General features: G+C 38.0%; 1 protein-coding gene across 1 annotated transcript in view; it reads right to left on the reverse strand.

Annotated features, from left to right (window-relative positions):
- The window catches only part of LOC117303641, a 131076-nt gene that overhangs the window by 101374 nt on the left and 6300 nt on the right, over window positions 1-23402 (reverse strand). The window contains exons 2-3 of the mRNA XM_033787871.1: window positions 8253-8404; window positions 6553-6629 (exon numbers count right to left, since the gene is read on the reverse strand). Of these exons, the coding sequence (XP_033643762.1) occupies window positions 6553-6629; window positions 8253-8404 (229 nt within the window). The remainder of the gene's footprint in view (window positions 1-6552; window positions 6630-8252; window positions 8405-23402) is intronic.

Below are 23402 nucleotides of genomic sequence, written 5' to 3' on the forward strand. Positions count from 1 at the left end.
AATGCTAACTCAAAACGAGGCGATGGGCGCAGCCACTGCAAGTGATTGGGGACGTGCGCCCATAGCCTCATTTTGGGTAACAATGATGACGTCATGCATAAGTATTACGAGAGGCGTATGCGTGTAAAACGTACCCTGTGAGTGACATCATCTGTATGCAAAAATGTCTACATATAATCACATCTGTATGTGTACTTGGAGACTAAAAATGCAGTATGTAGAGTGGAATTCATTCAGCCATTCTGTATAATATTCCAGACTGCGTAGCAATTCAACCTTGCATAGATGTCGTTACAACACATGACCAGACTAATCCATGATTCGGTTATCTACTCTCCAATCATGAAGACGACAAAGATCCCTCTGTCCAGCAAGATTTCTCTTCTAACAAAAAAGTTCCAACCTCAAGCTTCATTAGCCATCCCCACTGGCCCAATTAAATTTCCACCACAACTAATGATATAATGGATAAAGCTTGTCGATCCCCAGGCGTCGAAACCCATACTATAGTCAACAGTTAACAAGAAAGTGTTTTCTTGCACCCAAGAAAGTGCTTTCTTGCATAATTTTTACAGTATCGGTGACATCAATTCTTTTACAGCTTTATGTTCATACTTCACGCAAAAAGCAAAATGTAAAATGACATTTTGCACCACTTGACAGATTGTTAAGAAGACTCGTGGACAAGTCGTTAAATGTTAGTCACGCCGATAGCGAAACAGCTCTCCTGCAACAATTGCAATTATCTCTGGGGATGCTCTCCCAAGACTACTGGGCCCAATGGCTCTGCTTACCCCCAAATTCTGCACTTAAGATCACCATTCTCTGCTTACTTTTCTGAATTTCTTCGTTAGCTGTGTAAGCGAAGAATGCAAAATAGAGTGGAGTACCTGCTAACCCATGAATTATGCTTGAAGTAAGTGCAGAATTCCCTGCTTCCGCAAGTGCAGATTCTTTGTTTACGGTAAGCAGGAGAGCCATGAAATTGGGCCCTGCTGTCGCTCTCTGACTACTACTCCTGCGCGTAATCACAAGAGCAGTAGTTTTGCAAAAGCCAGCAGTATCATGAGATGATCACCAGTGCGTGAGATTCGCAGAAAAAAATTATTTCGCTACCACTGCATTTAATGACTTGTCCACAAGTCTACATGTAAGGCCCTATCTCTATAAGTGCCTATGGCTGTTGCTTAGGGTGCTGCAATGAACGTCCTATCATAGTTGAGCCGCCAAGTCTGAAACAGCCTCAAGGAAAAATGTTTCTCTGAGCTGAGTGAATGCATTATTTGTCAATTACACATCAGTTGGTTGTTGAAGGTGATTTTTAAGTTTGAAAATTTTGTTGTTGAATATTTTCCCCTGACTACAAGAAACAGTTTTATTTTTCATGATAGAAAACTTGTACAATAATTTTTTTTCTGTGAGTCAGAGGCAAGAATGTTTTCATAAGTACTGTAAGAGCATGTGTACAAGTGAGAAAGTATGAAGAAATACTAGTGTTACAAGTATTCTATGAAAAAGAGTGACGCAATGCTCAACGATGTCCCAGTAATACATGTATCTCCTGAGAGAAAACGCACCACTTTCCACACACCACACAATAATGACATGAATTCCATGTATGCAGACGATTATATATATAGAAAACTGCAGTAGCCCTTGTGCTGAGTGTCTTGCATTATTTGTCAATTACACATCGGAATATTGGAATAAAGGAGAATTCTTTGCAGGTTTGACAAAGCATACAACATACTTTGGGGGTAGTTTTGAGAACATTTTAAACGAAACTGTTAGGCAATGTTATGAACCAAAACTTGCTAAGGGACCGTATGCTGACTTTTAACCATGCATCTCCCAATCAAACAAAACAAAATAATTTATTCTGTAATTTGACTTGCGGATCACATTATTTTGTTCAATGCTTCAATTGATACAATTTAATTCCTTATATATTTGACACAAAAACTTTTGAAGTATTGATAGGAAAAAATTACGCAATATTATTTTTTTTAAAAGTTTTGCAGACTATGAAAGTGAAAAACCGAGCCAAAGGTATGAATGTGATAATTGGGCAACTAATGGTTACCATGGCAACATAACATGCTCATAATCATGAAATTTCAAACCACACAGCATGCATGAAAGAAAACCCTAGCACCCAGATATTGGAGGGGAGGGTTTTTGTTCTTGACTTTGATGATACTGATAGAGCTGGGGGCAAAGGTCAAGCTCAAGTTTCAAGTGTACTCCTCGGGGAGCCTTCCAACCTGACCTAATTGTCAGCGGCAGTCTAACTCATTCAAAAAGCATACAGTGATGCTCTGGGAAATGCTGCCGCAGAAATTTAAAGGCAAAATATACCTTTGTGGTTTGGAACAGAGCAACTGTTTTAATCCTCTAGAAATTTAGATTATAAACAATAAAACTAACCTGTGACAATTTCATTTCAAAAGGTTTGTGATACTGCCCGAAAATGTGGAGCGGTTAATGTATGTACATAATGGGAAGAATAATTCCGAAATTAGAATACACAATTTGAGAAATATTTCATGCAGATTTGTTTCTCAGATTGAAAATGTTTTTTAATCCCTCTCTCTTGAGCCACAACCCTTAGAAGGGAATCCTGAGAAAGATTAAAGGAATGATATTGGCGCAATGATCAGGGCCCAATTTCATAAAGCCTGCAAGCACAAAAATTTGCTTAGCATGAAATTTATTCCTTGAAACAAACAGGATTACCAACAAATTTCCATTTGTTGCATATTGCTTGTTAGTGGTATTCAGCTGTTGATTGCTTATCCTAAAAATCATGTAATCCTGTTTTTATCAAGGAAGAAATTTCATGCTAAGCAAATTTTTGTGCTTACAGGCTTTAAGAAATTGGGCCCAGGGCACTATATGTAAAGCAGTGCTATAAGAACTAGCTATTATTATTATTATTGTTTATCTCTTTATTCAAATTAAAATCACATACTGTAAATTTTTTCAGTTTGAATATTTTGTGTATGCTTCTCAGCCGACTTGATCCCCGACTATGATGTACGTGTACATGTACATCAGTCATTTGTTTTCTATTGTACATAATTTGTAGGCAAGCTTAAATTTATCTTCTAACTCCGTTCTGATTTTGTACTTTAGAAAAGTGCAAGTTGTAAACTACTTTTTCAAAAACAGAAAACAAAAAATACCATCGCTGCTTCGTGACCTGGGTCGAATGAAAAAACTGCTGCGGTGCCGTTTTGGATTGGCTGGTTCCCGTCGTGTGGCTGGTTCCCCTGGGCGTGGTGGCAGGGATGTGATTGGGTCACACTCTTTGGTCACATGACTAGGGGTTGAACGGGTAAAGGAGGGGGAAGATGATGACCTAGGTTGATCTTCGCATGTACAGTAACTATCTGAGCTGGTAAAAGACGGGGTTCAGAGGTCGGCAACAAAGGTCAGGGGTCAAAGGGCATGATGTAAATGATGAAGGATCAAACAAACCGGGTAGTTAGAAAATGAAAGATGGAGTACAATTGTAATGGATTGCAAAGTAAGAGCAGAGTCACAAGATGGGAGGGAGGGACATGCAGGACCAAAAGGCAAAAGAAACAAAACCAAAATCAAAAGTGATATCAAATTATAATGCACCGCAGAAAATAAAAATGACGGGTGAAACTGCATACAAAAATCGAAAACTAAAACCAAATCAACGCCATTCATAATGAGAAAAACACAAAATCACACAGGGCTCTGGTAATAATGGCGCAATTGATAGAGCGAATTCAAAGCGAGCATTCATGCTAATCGACCGTACCATTTGATCTGACAGGGATGACAACCGAATGTGGATGGTACATCCCTGTATATGCAAATTAGGAGGAGGGTGAGGGATGAAATGAAAATATGTAATCGATGCACAGATTTAAATAAATAGAGTAATAGGAAATTAATGAGGTCAATCAATGGGTATTAAAATAAATTATATGGTTTATGTTATATGGATTTGATTCAAAACCAATTATGAAAAATAATGACAAATTAATTTTAACTCCAGGATTTGGTTTACTTTGTTTTGGTTTAAACTATTTTCCAGACTCAGATATAAAATATGTTTTCATCCTATTGTTGGCCTCAGATATTTCTAAGTATAAAAAATTTCATATTAAAATGACAAGTAAAACGGAGATTCCAGATTTTGCTGTAGTTGGACCATTAACTCATCTGGGAAACAGCTTAAAGGCTTTGCCCTAATCCAGTCTTATTCTAATTACATATCACTAGCTTCAAATAAAATCTTGATGAAAATTTCAATCACTATTAAAGGGGTTGGAGTTGGAGATACAGCAGATTTGTTCTTCCAATTCACTTTCAAGTCATTCAACTCAGCTGTGAGTGTAGTAAAACTTTTTAACAGGCCTGGAATGACACTAAGGCCGCAGCAGTCGTGGCCTTTGTTGCCCATGGTCTTGGCCTTGGTGCCCCTTCAGAAGTTTCCCACAGACTTCACGGTTTTCCAATGCAAGTGCCCTTTGCAAAATGAAATGGCCTTGCACTCTCTAACATGAACACAAAATTTGATTTGGTATGTTGCCTGATCATCATAGAAGTGAAATAACCCAACATGAGATGAAAGACAAATCAAATAGTCCTCATTTGGATTTAAACCCAAGACCCCTGCTACTCCAGGCAGATGCTCTACCAACTGAGCTATGAGGCACAGTGGTTTACTCTTCAGGTTTTCCCAAAGAACCGAGACAGGAATGTGTATTTAAGAGCAAACCAGAGGGAGTTCACCATAGTGCCTCAAAGCTCAGTGAGCAAAGCATCTGCCCGTTATGTCAGGGGTCTTGGGTTCAAATCCCAATTGGGACCATTTGATTTGCCCTCTCACCAAGGGTGAAATTCCAGGCCTGCAATAACCAGTATTATTGTTAAGCTGGCACCATGTTGTATAGTCACATTTCTTTTTGGCATGCTGCACTTTAAAGGTCAAAGTTCACAGGTCATACCAACTGACCTTTGCTGGATGGTGGCGTCCACATGACCCCTGACATAAACTTCACCGGAGCCTCACTCTCAGGCTCCGAATCGTACCGGACGGCCATCTTTCTCGGATAGCCGATGAGGTTTTCGGACGAGCCGCTCTGCCCTCTGGAGGGTGAGGGGGAACGACTTCTTGTCGTCTTGGTAACTTTAGTTGTTGTCGTACGCGTCACCGATACGTTACTCGGGGAGAAACCGTGGAAGGTTACTCCATCGACGGAAACAGTCTCATCATCGACTGTGAAGTTATTTACACTCTGTTGCCCTGTTTTGGTTAAACTCAGAGTATGTTAAATTGTCCAAACATTTGGATATTCTCCATGGTACAGTACATGGGACTGGTCTGGACACCAAAAAAAGTGCTTTTTCACAACAAACATGTAGGATTCTGACTTGCCTCCCTCTTATCACTGTGTATGGTCAAGTTAGAAGTTCTAATCCCACCTAAGTGAGTACATGTAGTCTAGAGATTTTAAAGGAACACGTTGCCTTGGATCGGTCGAGTTGGTCTTTAAAAAGCCTTTGTAACCGTTAGTTATAAAATGCATATAAATATTGTTAAAAAGATGTTTAAAAAGTAGAATACAATGATCCACACACATTTGCCTCGAAATTGCTTGGTTTTCCTTTTACTTTGCGAACTCACACGGTCGGCCATTTATGGGAGTCAAAAATTTGAATCCCATAAATAGCCGACCGTGTTTGTCGACGAGGTTGAAAAGGAAAACCACGCAATTTCGAGGATACTTGTGTGGATCATTATATTCTACTTTTAAAATATCTTTCTAATCCTATGCATTTTATAACAAACAGTTACAAACGCTTTTCAAAGACCAACTCGACCGATCCAAGGCAACGTGTTCCTTTAATCTGTTTTGTAGGACTCGATAAGCACCGAGTAAACAGTCTAATCAGAAATCGGTGTACTGTATATGAAACTGAAATATTACAAAACTATTAAACAAGATTTTATTTTTCAATGGGAGTACATCATGTGCTGCTCAGCCACACTTTAAAACGAACACCTTTTTTGTTGTTGAACTAGCTCTAAACAAACTAACTGAAAAAAAAAATCAAAAATGGCAGACTGTAATATATTGTTATAAAGATTTGCTGACAAGAAAGATGATCACACAAACCAGCTGAAAAGAAAGAGAGAACAAACTGGGAAACCTGATTTTACACAAGCATCTATGTACAATTTTAGAACAAATAAAATATTTGTCTGTACACATAATCAACCAAACCTGAATAAGAAGTTCAAGAATTTCTCAGTTGTTATTTAGCTGCTTTGACAATGAAATGATGGTCAACATGATTGATAAAATAAAGTTAATGAAAAAGGAACTTCGCCAGGTCCCAATCTGTAAAGGAATATCAAATTATCCAATTAGTACACAGACCTCATTACAATCCAATCTCTAACGATTTTCAAATCTCATTAAAAGGCAACGTTCTCCTTGAACAGTCTACCAAGGTTTCCTTGCTCGGAACGATGGTGTACAAGTAAGAGTAATTCTCAAGGCTTACCTGTAACATTTGAACTGGTCTGCGCCGACATGTTGTTGTTGTTGTTGATGATTAGTGGACCATTTAATGGAGGTGGTCTGTGAACAAAAATGTCCCGAAAAAGATATGGTTGTTTTTGTGTAATTCCAAAGACGGGTTATTTAGAGGGTGACATTTTTTTAATCATTTTTCAATAACTATATCACCTCAGCACGTAATAGTTAAAGGGAAGCTTTCTACTATCATTATCTTCAATGGTGGAAGTGTAGTATTAATCTGTGGGCATTGTGTGTTGTGTTACAAAAAGTACTAAAATACAAAAAGTACTTTAATCGTAAAGTCATGGCAGACATTTAAATCTGCATCAATTTGGAATTTTACTAGAACACAATGGCTAACCATTCATCTCTCTCAATTTTCAATATCGCAATAATTTACTCTCATTTGCTGAAGCAGGTCACAATATGTTTCTGATGGTGAATTGTCCACAGACTATATGCCTAATGCATCAACGGCATACCTTTATCAACACAACATTCACAGAAATCCTCGCATACTTTCAATATCCTACGGCTTGTTTCCACATGAAGAAGGACACTTAAAAAAACAAAATGTCCTTCTTGTATACAGTATCTGAAGGTTAGCTTCATACGTACATGCTGGAGTGTCCACAATTACCGACTAACTACTTTCAACTATTCTCTTGACATTAGTCTTGAACACAATGGACACTATTGGTAATTGTCAAAGACTAGTCTTCACAGTTGGTGTATTTCAAAATACACATAAAATAACAAATCTGTGAAAATTTGAGCTCAATTGGTCGTCAAAGTTGCGAGATAATAATGATAGAAAATACCTCCCTTGTCACACAAAGTTGTGTGCTTTCAGATGCTTGATTTTGAAACCTCAAATTCTAAATCGGAGGTTTTGAAATCAAATTCGTGGAAAATTATGTCTTTCTAAAAAACTACGATACTTCAGAGGGGGCCCGTTTCTTACAATGTTTTCAAACCTCTCTCCCCGTTGCTCGATACCAAGTGAGATTTTATGCTAACAATTATTTCGAATAATTACCAACCAATAGTGTCCACTCCCTTAAAGATACATGTTAAAAGTAAGATTACATAGTTTGGGGCTTTAAACTGTTGGAAAATACCAGTGATGTAGTACTCTGACTTGGTACTCGTAATCAAACACAATTTGAATAGATCGTTTTTGGTGCTCGGCCTTGTTCATAGCAAAATACATGTACTTGAAGCCCATACCCAACGATGTGTCATGGCCGAACGGTCAAGCGAAATGGACTCATTCTCTGATGATTTTGACCAACAGAGTGTGGGTTCGAGTCCTGGTTGTGACACTTGAGTCCAAAAGCAAAATGCTACTTTGCTTCGTCCTTCGGATAATGACGTACATCATGTAAAGCTGAAGAATCTGTATACATTCCGTGTGTGGTCCAATGTAACCCAGTGCACTTATCGTAAAGATATGGGGTTCACCCTGGTTTGGTTGGCTGTATTTTGACATGTAAAGGTATCATACTTCAAAATGAGCTTCACAACATCTTGCAGGAATAACTGATAATGTAGGAGTGCCATGATGACACAACCTCTTTTAAAAGTTAACCAATAGTATATTAAAGAGCAAGAGAGGTTTGAGGATGCAGCAAGGGAAAGTTACAATCCTGAAAATGTTAAAACTAAAAAGGGTTCACTCACTTTGAAAGAACTAATGCCAGTTGTGCGGTTGTATTGCGTATAAGATTCAATGCATCATGCTGGTCAAGCTTGTAGGTTGGTTGCCCGTTGATCTTCTCTAATGAATCACCGATGTGGATGCTAGCGACTGCCGCTTTACTACCAGGGTTGATCTGTGACAAGAAACCAAAGATAGTAAATTTAGTTCTGAAAAGTTTTCTAAAACAACCAGAAACTTTGACTTGGTTTAAACGTTTGGATTTACACCGAATAGGCCTACATCCTCCATTAAGCTCCACCCCTGTTTAGGGTGCGCCCCACTAAATAAACTCCCATAGCATAACAGTGCAAAATGATAAATATTCAAAAATACACAAAGCTACTCGCAGCTTTTTACAGTAATGGGGAAATTGTAATGTTAAGAGACTCTTGAAATTTTATATGTTGGGAGTCCCAAGGGTCATCAAGTTATTCTCCCTCTAAATAAAACACTGGTGTAAGCTAGATCTGTGATGTATCTTTTAAAGGCAGTGGACACTATTGGTAATAACTCCAAATAATTATTAGCATAAAACTTTACTTGGTAACGAGTAATGGGTAGCTGTTGATAGTATAAAACATTGTGAGAATCGGCTCCCTCTAAAGTAAGGTAGTTTTTGAGAAAGAAGTTATTTGCTACGAATTTGATTTCTACACCTCAGAATTAGATTTTGAGGTCTCGAAATCAAGCATGAAAGCACACAAAATCGTGTGACAAGGGTGCTTTTCCTTTCATTATTATCTCGCAGCTTTGACGACCAATTGAGCTCAAATTTTCACAGGTTTGTTATTTGTATGCATATGTTGAGATACACTAAGTGAGAAGACTGGTCTTTGACAATTACCAATAGTGTCCACTGTCTATAAAGTCAACAACCCCAGGTCACCATTGGGCAACATTTTTACACTGTATCAGAAAAAAGTCCTTTCCCCTATCACAAAACAGTATAATAATTTCTAGTAAGGGTTCTCTCTATGGGTTTGAGTGGTTCTGAAAAGAACCGGTGGTTTAACAACTCAACGTTTCGACCAGACAGTGTTGTTAAACCACCAATTCTTATCAGAACCACCCCAACTTTACCATGTTTTAGTCAAAGCCTGTTCAGATTATTTTTCCTTTAAATGTTGCTTCAGGTGTTCTGAATGAAATAAAATGTTCTTGTTATGCAGTATCCTGTTTAGTTATTGTATATTTTCTCACTTGTCACAAATTTCTGTCACGCGAGTCACGTTGTATTTAACAAACTTTCTAAAATGTTTTAACTTTTTATTTTGTACTTTTTATTGTATAATATAGTGCTTCTCTTGTACTTAAAAAAAAAGTGATCCGGAACTAAAAAGTTCCTCTGAGTTCTCACGACTGGGCAACAAAATACAGGGATGAAACACCTTTAATTTTTTGGCAGTCACGCGAGTCACATTTTTGGAACTCCTTTAAAAAACATGATACCTACACAATTTGTTTTCCTTTTTGTGGTATATTATAGGGCTCTTCACTAAGTTTATATAAATTGAATTAAATGAGAGCCATGTGTTATATTTTGGAGTATAGATCTTTCAAAAGTTGAAAAACCAGTGAGATTGTCACGCGAGTCACAATGGAATGGCTGATATAATAGAACATTTTAAAGGGCCTACAAAACATTAATGAGGCCGATGCTGTTTTTTCCCTATTTAGTACGGTGCACCCTTATGCCCCAATTCAAACTTTAATTGGTCAATTGGACGTGAAAATATTAATTGCGCTGTGCCCTTTGTGTGTGGCAAGAAGCAGGTATCTTACTTCATTCCCCAGTGGACATTGGTAAAATACAGTTGCTATGGTAGGCGCCTGGCAGAGCTTATTAGTCTATTTCTCTGCAAACCAAGGCCAAGTTTTGTGGTGCTGCCTTCATTAGGCCTAGAATCAACAGAAAGAATCTGTGCTAACCCTAATGAAATTATTTTAGCATGTAAAACATATTTTTGTGACATTGTTTTACTCATTTCTCACAAAATACAGCACCTCAGCAAGTAATATTTTAATGTAAGCTTTCTACCATCATTATCTTCAAACCGTGTAAGTTTAATGTCAATCTGTGTACATTGTGTTTTGATATACAAAAAGTACCGAAATCCTTTAAACAATGTCAACATTAAATGGTCCATTTGAAATAGTAAAAAAATGTTGAAGTTTTGGGCAGGTCAAACTTCAATTTTTATTTAAAAAACAAATAAACCACAAACAAAAAAGAAAACTACCCAGCTGGGCAAAATAGTAAATTTCATCCCTGATTAAAGGCAGTAGACACTATTGGTAATTACTCGAAATAATTATTAGCATAAAACCTTTCTTGGTGACGAGTAATGGGGAGAGGTTGATGGTTTAAAACATTGTGAGACACGGCTCCCTCTGAAGTGTCATAGTTTTCGAGAAAGAAGTAATTTTCCACGAATTTGATTTTGAGACCTCAGATTTAGAACTTGAGGTCTTGAAATCAATGGTTACCATAAACGCACACAACTTTGTGTGACAAGGGTGTTTTTTCCTTCATTATGATCTCGCAAGTTTGATGACCGATTGAGCTCACATTTTCACAGGTTTGTTATTTTATGCATGTTGAGATACACCAACTGTAAAGGCTAGACTTTGACAATTACCAATATTGTCACTGCCTTTAAATTACACAACAAAGTTGTTTGTCTAATTTTTTCCTCCATGGTCTAAGCCAGGAAAAGCCATTGAAAACTGTATGTTGGAGACCTTTGAAAAATAATTGGTTAATTTAAGGCATTTATAACCTTGTTCTTCAGTGTCAGAGATTAATATAACATGTATGAAGCCACTAAATATAAATTTACATTTTTGAACATTAATTTACTATGCTGAATGGCCCCTGAGCAGCCCGGGCATATAATCAGCAGGAACACTTTTGAGGGCCAAAATTAATAAGCAGAATATGGCACACTATTCCAAAGTTCAGGCCTGAACAATGATTAAGCAATTAATCATACAGAATAAAAAGAGATCATCAAATAGGCAAACACTAAAACAAATAACCTTGTAATTAGTTTACCCTTATTCATCAATGATTCATTCCTGATACATTTGAGGCAAGTCCATTGTATTACATTGTACACCTGTTCATATACTGGAATTAAATACAGTGTAATGTGCGACAATCTGTCATGCACAATTATTTTGACACATCGAAATCCTAAAAGAAATGCGAATCAGGAAGTTGACTGATATCAGGGTATGTCGCTCTGCTAACTGCCGAATTCTGCGCTTACAATCACCATTCTCCGCTTGCATGGCAAAGGGCCAAATTTCTTGTAAGCGTAGAATGCCTAGTAACGTGGAGTATGCACGCACAAAAGCCAAAATTCCCTGCTAACCTGTGAAATACGCTTGTCGTAAGCGCATAATTCCCTGCTTCCGTAAACGCTGATTCTTTGCGTAAGAAGACCCATGAAATTGGGTCAAGCTGGGAGTACTGGGCCAAGTTTAATGGCTTACTGTGCTGCGCTAGCTGTGTAAGCGAAGAATGCCTATTAGATAGTGTGGAGTATGCACGCACACAAGCAAACATTCCCTGCTAACCCCTGATGAAATCACGTGATGTAAACGCAGAATTCCCTGCTTTTGTAAGCACCAATTCTTTGATTTTGGTAAGCAGAGCCATTAAACTGGCTCTTTTTAGATCCACATCCCTCCAAAAAAAAGACTTCACAAGTTGACTATTTAAAGAAATTACTTCTTAGGATGTACAGTACAAAGTCAGGAAACCATTGAGAAGTGGGATGAAAGTTCCATGTTTTGCCTTTGTAACGTATACAAGTAATTGTAAACAGAGTCTTACTGGGAACATTCTGAAGAACAAACCTTTAAGATACATGGTACAAATGTAAGTTACATTTCTGACTCCATTTAAATCCCCATTTTAGGCACAATATACAATGGGTTCAAGTACCAAAACTCCAGGGGTTTTTATAAGGACTTCCTCATCTTTTGGTCTGACTTCCCTGAGGTCATTTACAGACTAAAGTTTTCAGCATTCCTTTATCATCATAATCCTCCCCAATAACCCGCCCTTCAACAATAACAAAAACTAACAATACCAAGTAAATCCAGCCCTCAATTTCAATCCAATCTATTGACCCTAGGGCCTGCTCAATCAACACGCCAACCGCTCAAAGTCATGCACTAACACTGAACTCTATAGAGTGTTTACTTCAACATTTTCCTAACTGCTGACCCAGTACCCTTTCCATCCTAGAGAGAGAAGCAACAAAATAATTCCAGGCTAGAATTATTTGTGCAACCTCCTTGGTCCAGGGGAACTGGAGCAAACATCTGCAGAGCAATTCATAACGCCAGCTTGAATCGAAGACTATGCAAAGGATACTCCTCAAGTACAACATGTACACAGGAATGGGTGACATGCCCGGAATTCCATCCAGGCCTTTGGCAGAGGTCAAAGGTCAATGACCGTGTAACGTGACCCTCAGTAGTTTGATCATATCTCTTTTATCATTCATCATAATATTGTCCGGAATATTGATTCCATTTTTGTGAGTGAGACAAAAATAACTCCGCTCACAGATTTGGACATTCTTGTAAAAAGAGCCATGTGGAATTTGAGGCACGTTTTTTTGTTTTGCTTGCATTTTTTTTTCAATCTACTACAGATACTAAAATCATATTGCATGTGAAAGATGGAGTCCCAATCTTCATGATCTAAGTGGGATGAAATAGTGTACTCAAAATTACCTGACATTATTATTAAAAAGTGTGATATTGGTCAATATGGGGGAAAACACTGATCCTATTACTTAAAAACAAGTGTGTGACAGTAACTGGATTACAAAAGGTCAGGCCCGGGGTCGATTTCACAAAGAGTTTAGGAGATATTAAAAACTTAAGGCGGGTCCTAAGCTAGGTCGAGTAACTCGTCCTAACTACTGGTAATTGTCAAAGACCAGTCTTCTCACTTGGTGTATCTCAACATATGCATAAAATAACAAACCTGTGAAAATTTGAGCTCAACTGGTCATCGAAGTTGCGAGAAAATAATGGAAGAAAAAATGCCCTTGTTGCACAAGTTCTGTGCTTTCAGATGCTTGATTTCGAGACCTCAAAATCTAATTCTGAGGTCTTGAAATCAAATTCAAATATTTTAGTGAGAAATTACTTATTTCTCAAAAAATATGTTACTTCAGAGATGGCCGTTTCTCACAATGTTTTATACTATCAACAGCTCTCCATTACTCAATACCAAGTAAGGTTTTATGCTAATAATTATTTTGAGTAATTACCAATAGTGTCCAGCGCCTTTGAAAAAGACTAGAAAAGGGTAATTTCACACTAAAATATTTGAATTGAATTTGAGACCTCAGCTGAGGTTTCAAATTCAAGGCATCTTGAAAGCACACGTCTTGTGCGTCAAGGGTGTTTTTCTTCATATTCTCTCACAACTTTGACGACCAAATGAGTAAAAAAATTCACATATTTGTTATTTTAGGCTATGCATTTTATGTTCAGATACACCAAGTGAGACTACTGGTCTTCGACAATTACCAATAGTGTCCAGTGCCTCTAAGTGTTGATTTTTCTTGTAAACGGGCACTCACAATACATAGTGTACAGTTATCTTGTATGAACATATAGCCAAATGATTTGACCTTCACTTCTTGAAGTAGGTTAATTTATTGACTGACAGCTGATAAATCCATCATGTGTGATTAATTTATGAGAAAAAATTATCAGCGTTCTGCAATTTCTGAGTGATTGTCATCCATTCTACCCCCCCCCCCCTCTCTGCAACCCCCTCCCCTATCAAACCTGAAACTGATACCTACAATGTAAAGACCATGAATTCTGATGATTACAGTATGTGGTTGGACTCAATGGAACATATCAAGGGAATCAGGACGACAAAATGTAAACATCATCAGAACCTGATTGACGTGGATAGTTTTAAAAAGGTCCTTACTCTACAGGCCTTTTCACACTACCTCCATTTCGAACCATGTTGAAACCCGGGTCCACTCCGGTTCAGCCTCGCTTCTTTTCAGCACGGATCAGAGATAAGCAACATTCACACTCGTCTTTACGATAACCGGCTAATGCGTGAACCGTTAAAAAACAAATGCAATTTCGATACGAATTGAGATTTTCCCTGTCAGGGTTGATTTCTATCCGGCTAGAGCATGCTACGAGTTGGAAATGTTTACATACTGTACAGTGTGAAACGGGTTAACAAAATCTCCTGTTTGGAACCGTTCCAACCCTGAGATTTTGGACAGTGTGAAAAGGCCTTAGGCTCTGAGTGAAGCCTGTTTCAGACTTCCTCCGAATGCGAACGCGAAGCATATTTTGACGTCACATGGCAGTTTTTGAAATGAATGCTTCGCAGGAGTTGAACAGAGCTCAACTGTTGCGAAATATTTGTTGTGAATTTGGTGTGAAGCCTGGTTCAGACTTCCTCCGAATGCGAACGCGAAGCATATTTTGACGTCACATGGCAGTTTTTGAAAGGAACGTTTCGCAGAAGCTGAACAGAGCTCATCTGTTGCGAAATATTTGTTGTGAATTTGTGACGCGAATACTTGTATCGCATTCGCATTTGCAGGAAGTACACGTATGAACCAGGCTTGAGACAGGATAAAGCACTGGAAAGCACACAAGACATGTACCTGGGCCCAAAATACCCACTGAACCACGATTCATCGTTTCCTTTCTTCAGACTGCGAGTGCGATACTAAAACGTGCTTGAGACAAGATACACTGGAAAACATTACTACCATATGTACATGTACACTGGCGAAACAAGCGAACAAATTGGACACCCAGTTTAAAAAAAAAAATTCCAGCAAGTTTTAACACCTTTTAAAACAAATCCTGGTTTAAGCCTTGATCAATCGTACATGTTCCGTAAAAGTTAAATTTGATAGTTTATGTGATTGTGTGATTAAACCAGACTGTTTTGTCTGTTTTTAAAAATGCAAGGAAGGCCAACAGCAGAATGCAAGGTTAGTTTCATCTTCCTCCATGGTTTCTTACAAGGAAAGCAAACTGCCAAATATATCCAAAAACAGTAGATGATGATGATTGAGCATTTTTTCACAATGTGCCTTCCCTTAACCTCCCTGGGTATTTTCTTACTCAGACATGATACAAATCCAAGTCAACAACAAAAAATTCCTTACACAATCTCTACACTTTTATCATTTCATGTCACAGCCAGTCAACAATGCCATTCATGTAATGGCAACAGTCTGTGTGACTGATACCCCAGACACTGATAAATAAATTCCCCATCGCTGAATCAGTCCCATTCTCAAACCTAAATCGAACTCAACCAGGGTTAAAAATATAACAATCCTGCTCTAGCTGCTGTATAAAGAGACCGGAGAACAGTTGGAGGTCGGGCCAGGGAGCAATGCATCTGCCGTGAGTCAAACTGCACTTGGATGGCCCAGTGTAATCTATATGGCAAGGGGCTGGCTTAATATGGCTATGATATTGCACTGTGGTAATGATGACTGTATAAATCGTTTGAGTGGGCTTAGTAAAGAGAAACTTGCAGGTGGGGACAGAATGATGCCATGTAAACCATAGCACGGCGTTGTTGTACACTGTGAACGGGCATACTTTGTTTATTTGCAAAGAATTTGAGAAGTACAATCGTAGAAGTCTATGGTACAATGTACACAACATACCTTGTGTTTATTGACAAAGTATTTGAGTATACTTACTTTACATTTGTAGCAGTGATCAACGTTAGTGTATAAGATATTTAATGTAAATGTAATGGCATACTTTGTGTATTTGCAAAAAACCATTAAGTATTGTACAGTACAGTCGTAGAAGTCTATGGTACAATGTACACGACATACCTTGTGTTTATTTACAAAGTATTTGAGTATAGACGGTGTGACCCATGTTAACATTCAAACGGTCCTTTGTTGACAAAACACTGTGTCCGCCATGTTTCACTGGGCAAAAAGATGCGTAGTCATGGTAAGATGGCATACACTTTCTAGCTGGCTGCCAAATCACAAAGGTTTTGCCCAGCGGTATGCGCGCGAATCATGTTATGGTTTTCGAGTGACGTCAGAGGTCACATCGTCTATACTTACTTTACATAAGCAGTGACCAATGTTTGGTGAGCAAGGTACAGTGTAAATGTACATAATATAATGGCATACTTTGTTTATTGACAAAGTATTTTAGTAATCTAATACAAGGCACACATGTAACGCACAGTGACAAATAATTGGTGTGCAGCTTGAAAGTGGATAAAAATCTTCTTTTTGTTACCTGCAAACTATGTACATGTAGACTACAATGTAGACAGTTTTGGAACTGATTGGTTTGTATCAACAATCAGTAAAACATGATTAATGACAATCTTGTACTTCTTTACCCCCCCCCAATTTAATCTTTGCCCCTACTTGCCCCCCCCCCCAATGAAAATGTATAATAGGTACGCCACTGTGTGTAAGCCTATCTTAATGGATCTTAATTCATTAAGTGCTAAGTGGACCTACCCATTATGTAAATGTGGAAAGATAATTCTCTGCAATTTTCAACAATGTATGCCTATTATATGAAGACAAACACAAAAATATTCAATATGGATACTGAGTGAACGATTCCCTCGCATTGCATGATAGCAAAGTGACACAATATTGTATGTGACCTGCTGGAAATCATAATTTGGCTCTAAGAAAACATTCAATTTGCACAAACAACAGTGTAAATATTGTGCTACATGCAAACTGCTGGATGAAATCATTCCTGGTTAAATACACACAACCTATAGTGTTTTGACATTATAATGTGTGACATGAATGTCCGATGTACAATGTTACATTGCGCATGCATAATGCAAGGCCTTGAACTTTGCTCTTGAATTGAAGGGGCACAGCAACTTTCCTCCCTGGTAAGAGGGGCACTTCTATGGGGTTGTTAATTTGTATTGGAACCTTACACAAGGCACTCTTGACTGTGCCTTGCTCACCATTTTGGTGGTCAATTGGTTTACGTGTCAAGGCAGCATCGCCTAAAATGCGCACTTTATATTAAATAACGCACAGTGACATTGCCCACCAATATGGTGCATCCAAGATTATTCTCAAGATGACGTCAGGGCCCAATTTCATAGCGCTGCTTAGCGGCCGATTTTGTGCTTACTTTGCAATTTCTATTTCATAGCGCTGCTAACCGTAAGCACACGAAAAGGCATGCTAACCTTCCGGTGCTTACCGCACAAAAATAAATGACGTCACAATGCAAATCCACGGTAAACACGCAATATGGCCGCCCAATTTTTCTGCTAACCTGTGAAATATGCTAAGTCTTAAGCAATTTTTTCTGCTACAGTAAGCACGCAAATTTGCTTACCGGGTGAATTTAGTCAATAGCAAAAGCATGGGGCACCATGGCAATTGCTGTGGGTGCCACGGGTTATTTGGAGGTCTGAAATCATTGACTGTTTTCCTGCATCAGAACAAGCAGCTGTTCTGCGTTAATTAAATTTAATCCAATGTGAAAATGTAGGCCATTCTCCACAAATATAGGTTGCTTTGTTAGCTATGGTTTCAATCAAAAATAACGTCAACAAGAACATGTGCCCATATTGACAAAGAATAAGGAGCGTGCATTAAATGTTGTGATTGTAATCAATATTCCAGTTTATTTAGTAAATTGTGAACTTTGTGTACTGTTCTAAAGTGTCATATGTTTGGTTAAAACATGTAGTCCAACCATGACCTTTGACCTTAATCATATTGAATTTGATACAATTTCTTTTAAAATGGCGGTAGCGTTCTCGAGATATTGCTGAAAATCCAGAGATTTTGTCCTCGCAGGAAGAACAACTCCGTAGTTTGAAGACACAATCTGAGAAACCTGTCTGACAGTAGCGTTTGTCACCTTCAAATTTTGGGAAATAAAAACTGATATTTTTTTCATACTAACCACATTACTTCAAAATAATGGATTCTCAAAATGCTTACTATTGAAAGCTACTGTACTTCTAACCAAGTTAGTTTTTATTGCCATTAATTTTAAGAGGGAATGATTTCATCCAGCACTTTTCCATGGTCAAATATTTAGAACAAACAGATTTTGTGCACATTGAATGCTAGTATTGAGTACCCAAATGTTGATAAATCTTTGAGTAGCACCTGATCCATTTTGCGTAGCATTTTGCTCTGTTATTCAAGGGAAATGGTTTACTGCCAAATCTAGCTAATAGTTCTGCCATCTCTTGCACACCCAACCACATAACATCATGTTACATTGCACGTCAAAACACTTTCTACGCTTGACATTTCACAGATACTAAAATGAACAACTTGCACTATTGAATGGTGCAGATCGAGCTGCTGGAGGTCCATGCTTCAATGCTCATTAAAGAAAACATGGGTCGATTCCCATTGAAAAACATGGCACACCATTTAAAAGGTTGGATTTCCATAATTTTTAAAAGCCTAATGATGTGTGAAATATGAATGACAATTCAGGCTCAGGGTTCTCTCTAGGTTTTCCAAAACTGGGGGGCATTCTGGACCCACAATTTCGGGATTCACGTTCGGCTGAAGCACGCTGAATTGAAATAAGGTTTTCGGAATGTTTTCTTGGTGTTTATCTTGGTTTCTAAAAAGCCCTACTTTGCAATCTGGAGCATTCATGATTTAACTCTTAATGTTTTTTGGTGTTTTTTTTTATAATTATATAAAAAACAGAAACTAACATCTGTTGAAATGTTCATGTACATGTATACATGTAGGCTGTAAATGGTGTGCATCGGCCCAATACGATAGCTTGTGCATGGGGAGAACCATGGGGTTACAGCACTAAAAATGTCAGTTTATTTACAGAGTGTATTGGTGCTGGTGGACATTGTATTTTATTCACTAAAGATTTACAGATTTAACTGTACAACATGTGCAAGTACATTTGCACTGTACTAGTAGGGATCAAAACAATAAATTATTTCTAAATTAATGGATGTCAATTGATATTACATACTTCTGAAAGACATTTCTGTCAATTATACCAGCAACATGTCTGTTTTTTATCCGATGATATTTGGATGTGGGAAAAGGTTGGACAACTATTGAGTACACAGACTGAGAACAAGATAATGTAGGATATACGGTATTGACTTGTTACCTCCATGCTTGAAATGAATACACTTTTCAGGCTATTTTTTATTCACAATTTTTTAGAGGGCCAACCAAAGTTGTAAGAATACCTTACCTGTTTATGCTACAGGTTCACATTCTACACATGTAGCTATATAAAATGGATTCTACAAACGGTACTTTATTTTGTTAATTGACCTATAAAGAGGGCCTACACAAACTGTAAGCTTTTCAAGCACAGGCCTTGTGTATACTTCACAGAGAGGCAACCGTGATGCAATTGCCTCCAATACCCCTTGTCATTGCGACGATGCCCCATGAAATGTTCCAATAGAAGTTAAAATTGTTATACTTTCGTTCTTTACCAAGAGAAAATGCAATACTAAACTTGCCCTTTCAAAAATGAAGCAGGAGGCATTTTGGTTATTTGTTTTTATTTGCAGACTTTGAATTTATCTCAAATGGTGGATTTATCTGTGCCACGCTACCCATACTCACTAACACCACGGAGGAAGAAAATTTGATCTGATTTTCCTCCTCCATGCTAAAACATTGCGATTTTTATCATCACTATAAAAAAGAGAGAAAATGTCATAAAATATGTTTAATTAGTATTTAAACTAACAGGCTCAGACAGACCCACCATTTCTCTGAGGAAATTATTTAACAGAGCATCTGAAAGAATTTAATATCTCCAACTCACAACCTATAGTACAAGAACATCCCAAGAATTCACAGAGAATGGTTCGATATAATACTGTACAGTCATAGTGCACAGACTAACAGACAGACATGTTTACTCTTATATTTTATTAAGTGTACTTACCTATTATGGCAAATAGAAAGAATGTCTCTATCCTGACTCAAACACAATGCTCAACACAACAAAAATTCCAATCCCGGAGAATTATCCTGGTACCAATAATTAACGCACAAAGCGCTTTAAAACAACAATTCCACAGGCCAGGACTTCTACAGATGCAGTATCGGCTGCTGTCACGTATTCTTAATGAGCAGTAGCCTCAATGTCACCGCAGATGGTATGATTGAATCCTCTGGTTTTAATTACCACTGACCCTAGCCGGCAGTGAGTTGAGTCGGCATCAGAGAAAACACCACAGCTACACGTTTGAAATTGCTTACACCAATCCTGCGTTACTACATGTACATGTAGGCATTGATGAATCCACTTCACTAGGGACGACGAGTTTCAAACATGGAGACTTACAACAAGAGGTGATCCTCTGTGAAAAGGTGGGCGTCAACCCGAGGTCCGAGATGAGGCTGCCCCCAAAACAAATTGTTCCAAAAGGTGAGCTAAGTTAATACAGTGATCCAAGAAGGGAGTGAATAGATGGAAGCGCTTTGCATCAGTGAAGCACTGATGGCTTTACAGGGTATTGTTGTCTTGTTGTGAGCAGGCAATCAACAAAACCATACAATTTCCTTGTACTGTGAGAGCACACAAACACACTGTGAGTGGTGTGTGGCCTTACTGATCTTGGCACTACTACTCTAGAAACAGATGAAATTGTGCCGATTATGTAATAAACCAACCAAGAATGAGGTTATCAGATTATTCAACACAAATCATCCAGCAGGCGGCGATGACCAACATGCCCTGAAGAATCTCTGCTCCACTGACTGTTATAACACATACACCATGGAAAACAAGTTTGGTATGTGTGGCATGCCAGCTCTTTTACTCTGAAGAATTCGGGATGCTAGCGGTTTTAACATTATCCTTGGCTGAGCAAATCAAACTTGTTTCTCGGTGAATCGTTGTGGCGCGTGGGTAGTAATAGGCTCAATCATCAATGAAATGATCTGTTTTAAGCTCTTTAAAGGTAGGGTCATATTTTGGTAATGACCCCGGAAAAAAATGGGTGTAACTTTTATTTGAAAGCTTACTTGTTATTAATATTGTAATGGTGGCTAAGCATCATGTGAAATTATTTTGCTGGAATGCTTTGCTGATAAGAAATCAATACTTTATGTATGCCAGAAATTGAATCATCAAAAAAACTCATCCCAAAGTGAATTTTTGATATGCAAATTTCAGCGGTGTCTATTTGTTGGCACCCGCTGTCCCCTCGCAAAAGATGATGGGTTCCATGTTCTTAAAGGCAGTGGACACTATTGGTAATTCCTCAAAATATTTATTAGCATAAAACCTTTCTTGGTAATGAGTAATGGGGAGAGGTTGGTAGTATAAATCATTGTGAGAAATGGCTCCCTCTGAAGTGGAGTAGTTTTCGAGAAAGAAGTAATTTTCCACGAATTTGATTTCGAGACCTCAGATTTAGAATTTGAGGTCTCGAAATCAAGCATCTGAAAGCACACAACTTCATGTGACAAGGGTGTTTTTTCTTTCATTATTATCTCGCAATTTCGACGACTGATTGAACTCGAATTTTCACAGGTTTGTTATTTTATGCATATGTTGAGATACACCAAGTAAGAAGACTAGTCTTTGACAATTACCAATAGTGTCCAGTGTCTTTATGAATTGTACTGGATGACAGTTTGTTGTTGTTTTCTCAACAACCAAAGGTTTCAGCTGAAACTTTCACAGTTTACTTATTTGGTTCAGATTTCACTAAACAAAACACAATCCATTGACATCAGAAATCAAAATTTAAAAAGCGAAACACTTTAAAACTAAAATTCATTTTGTTCTGCATCTTCATCATTTTGAGCACAACATGGATACATGTACCTTCTGTTTTACTATATAATGAATAGGGTAGATGGCCTTAGCTTTCGATCCAATCCGGACCTTCTTCAGAGGCATAAAACAAGTACAAACAAATACATATCCATTTATAGAAAAAGAGAGGGGGAAAGGGATTAAGGAAAGGATCCAGAAAGAAGCGGGAAAATAACAGCCAATCAAAGTTCCTATTTCAGAAACAATATTGGTGGCTATGAACCAATAGGAGTGGAGTGGCGATCCGTCTCTTTGGTCACAAAATGTGTCACTTCTTATTCATACAGTATCGTAAACTCAGACAAATTGTATAGGCCTACTAGTAGGTTGATACGTGTGAAATGATGTCGGTTGGTGTGAATAAAGTAAAATGTACAGTCCAGAAAATATCAACTCAAAACAAAATTGCATACATGATTGCGCCCTCTGTTGTTTGAATTTGGCAAGTTGAGAATGACAGTATAATGGTCAACAGTGTTTTGCTTGAACTAAACTTTTCTAAAACGACTGCTCCCTTTCCCCCTTGAAGAAAGCAAGTTTTTTGTATTTTGCAATGAACAAGCAATTTGTGAGGGGCTTAACTGTGTGGTTGAAATGGACCAGTGCTTTGATTCTAAAACACAGTTATGTTGTTATAGAGTCTTAGTGTTATTGGGCCAAGTCAACAAGTCTTACAATAGGATTCTGACAAGTTTATTCAAATGATACAGTTAAAAAGATGGGGCAATGGTTGGTTGACCATGGAGCTAAACAAAGCTGAGGTCACTCTGGTTTCTTCCTCCATGCTCTAGCTATGGAAGGACGTCAGGTGCTTTTTTAAACCCATACAAATCAGAGATGCCAAGTTCACAGACTAGCTACATGTAGGAGCAGGGAAGGTAGAACTAGCGTTTCTACGCCCATAGTAGGAGTACGATTTTTTGCTTGCAGACAAAGGGAATTCTGCGATTGTTTCACAAGTTAGCGGGGCATTTTGACTTCTATGCGTGTATACTCCACGTTACTGGGCATTCTACGCTTACACAGCTAGCGCAAAAATTTGGCACTTGCATGGCAAGCGGAGAATGGTGATTGTAAGCGCAATAAATAAATTAAGTAAACTCTACAGTGATTGGTTTTTAATTAGTCTTGAACAAGTCATGATTCAATCAAATATATTTTCCAAATGATATAAGTTCAGTGTCTTTCATCTCTTACATTAAAACTAATATGAACATGATGAATTACGTACAGATGTTTTTACTGCCATGTGAAATTGTATGGAATTCATACTTGAACACTCA

This window comes from Asterias rubens, chromosome 20, assembly GCF_902459465.1.
Source record: "Asterias rubens chromosome 20, eAstRub1.3, whole genome shotgun sequence".
In the NCBI taxonomy this organism is placed as follows: domain Eukaryota; kingdom Metazoa; phylum Echinodermata; class Asteroidea; order Forcipulatida; family Asteriidae; genus Asterias; species Asterias rubens.